Source organism: Nothoprocta perdicaria, unplaced genomic scaffold, assembly GCF_003342845.1.
Source record: "Nothoprocta perdicaria isolate Ctin4 unplaced genomic scaffold, notPer1 scaffold_663, whole genome shotgun sequence".
Taxonomy (NCBI): domain Eukaryota; kingdom Metazoa; phylum Chordata; class Aves; order Tinamiformes; family Tinamidae; genus Nothoprocta; species Nothoprocta perdicaria.
Window position 1 is genome coordinate 5,032 of NW_020455936.1, and position 1,520 is coordinate 6,551.

Consider the following 1,520-nt stretch of genomic DNA (forward strand, 5'->3'; position numbering starts at 1 on the left):
GCACAGGTGACACGGGGACATGGGGGGGACACACGCGTGGGACACGTGTTGGGGACAATGGGACACAGGAGGGGACGCGCGTGGGGACAGGGCATGGGGCATATGTTGGGGACATGAGGCGGGGGGGATGTGTGTGGGGACAGGGTGTGGGACACGTGTCGGGGACATGGGGACACAGGAGGGGACATGTGCGTGGGGACGGGACATGGGGCACATGTTGGGGACAAGGGGATGCAGGAGGAGACTGGATGTGGGATGTGTTGGGGACAAGGGGACACAGGATGGGACATGTGCATGGGGTGCAGAACATGTGCTGGGGACAAGGGGACATGGAAAGGGATGTGCATGGGGAGAGGACATGTGGCATATTGGGGACAAGGAGACGAGGGAGGAGATGGGGTGTGGGGACAAGATGTGGGACGTGTTGGGGACAAGGGGATGGAATGGGGGACAAGGGGACACAGGAGAGGATATGGGAGGGGATGGGACGTGGCACATGTTGGGGACAAGGGGACGCAGGAGGGGACACACGTTGGGATGAGACACAGCAAGAGGGGACACCCAGAGGGGGCCCCAGTCGCACATCCTGGTGCACGTTGGGTGGTCTGGAGRRTCKTAGCGTGTCCTTAGCGTGTCCCTAGCATGTCCTTAGCGTGTCCCTCACGTGTCCCCGCAGCCACAGGCTCTCCTGCGAGATCGAGCCCCCCGGGGAGCCGCCCCCGCGGCCACCGAAGCCCTCCCTGGTCATCACCCACTGCACCGAGTGAGTGGCACCGAGGTGGCCCCTGGGGGCCACCACCCCCCTGGGCCACCTTGTCACCCCCGAACCTCCTTGTCACCCCCCGGGCCACCTGGTCACCCCCTGGGCCTTTCTGTCACCCCGTGGGTCTCTTTGTCACCCTCTGGGCCACCTTGTCACCCCCTGGGGGCCACCACCCCCTGGGCCTCTTTGTCACCCCCTGAGCCTCCTTGTCACCGCCCGGGTCTCTTTGTCACCCGCTGGACCTCCTTGTCACCCCCTGGCCCTCTTTGTCACCCCCTGGGCCACCTTGTCACCCCCTGGCCCTCTTTGTCACCCCCTGGGCCACCTTGTCACTCCATGGGCTTGTCACCCCCTGGACCTCCCTGTCACCCCCTGGACCTCTTTGCCACCCCCCCGGGCCACGTTGTCACCCCCGGGGCCTCTTTGTCACCCTGTGGGCCACCTTGTCACCCCATGGGCTTCGTCACCCGCCGGGCCACCTTGTCACCCCCTGGACCTCTTTGTCACCCCCTGGACCTGTCACCCGCCGGGCCACCTTGTCACCCCTCGGGCCTCTTTGTCACCCCCGGGCCCCTCTGTGACCCCCCGCAGGCTGCTGACGTCGGTGGGGACGCCCTCGGTGACGTGGGAGCAGCCGTGTGCCCCGGCCGAGGCCACGGGGACGCCGCCGAGCCCCGGCCACCTCCTGTCCCGCCTGGCGCAGGTGAGAGCCGGGCGGCTCGGGCAGCGGGGTGACACCGCCGCGGCGTCACCGCGC

General features: G+C 67.3%; 1 protein-coding gene across 1 annotated transcript in view; it reads left to right on the forward strand.

Moving 5' to 3' along the window:
* The window catches only part of RGL2 (ral guanine nucleotide dissociation stimulator like 2), a gene marked incomplete at its 5' end in the record, with an annotated part of 7,982 nt that overhangs the window by 4,854 nt on the left and 1,608 nt on the right, over positions 1 to 1,520 (forward strand). The window contains 2 exons of the mRNA XM_026050243.1: positions 642 to 763; positions 1,355 to 1,466. Coding sequence (XP_025906028.1) covers positions 642 to 763; positions 1,355 to 1,466 — 234 coding nt within the window. The remainder of the gene's footprint in view (positions 1 to 641; positions 764 to 1,354; positions 1,467 to 1,520) is intronic.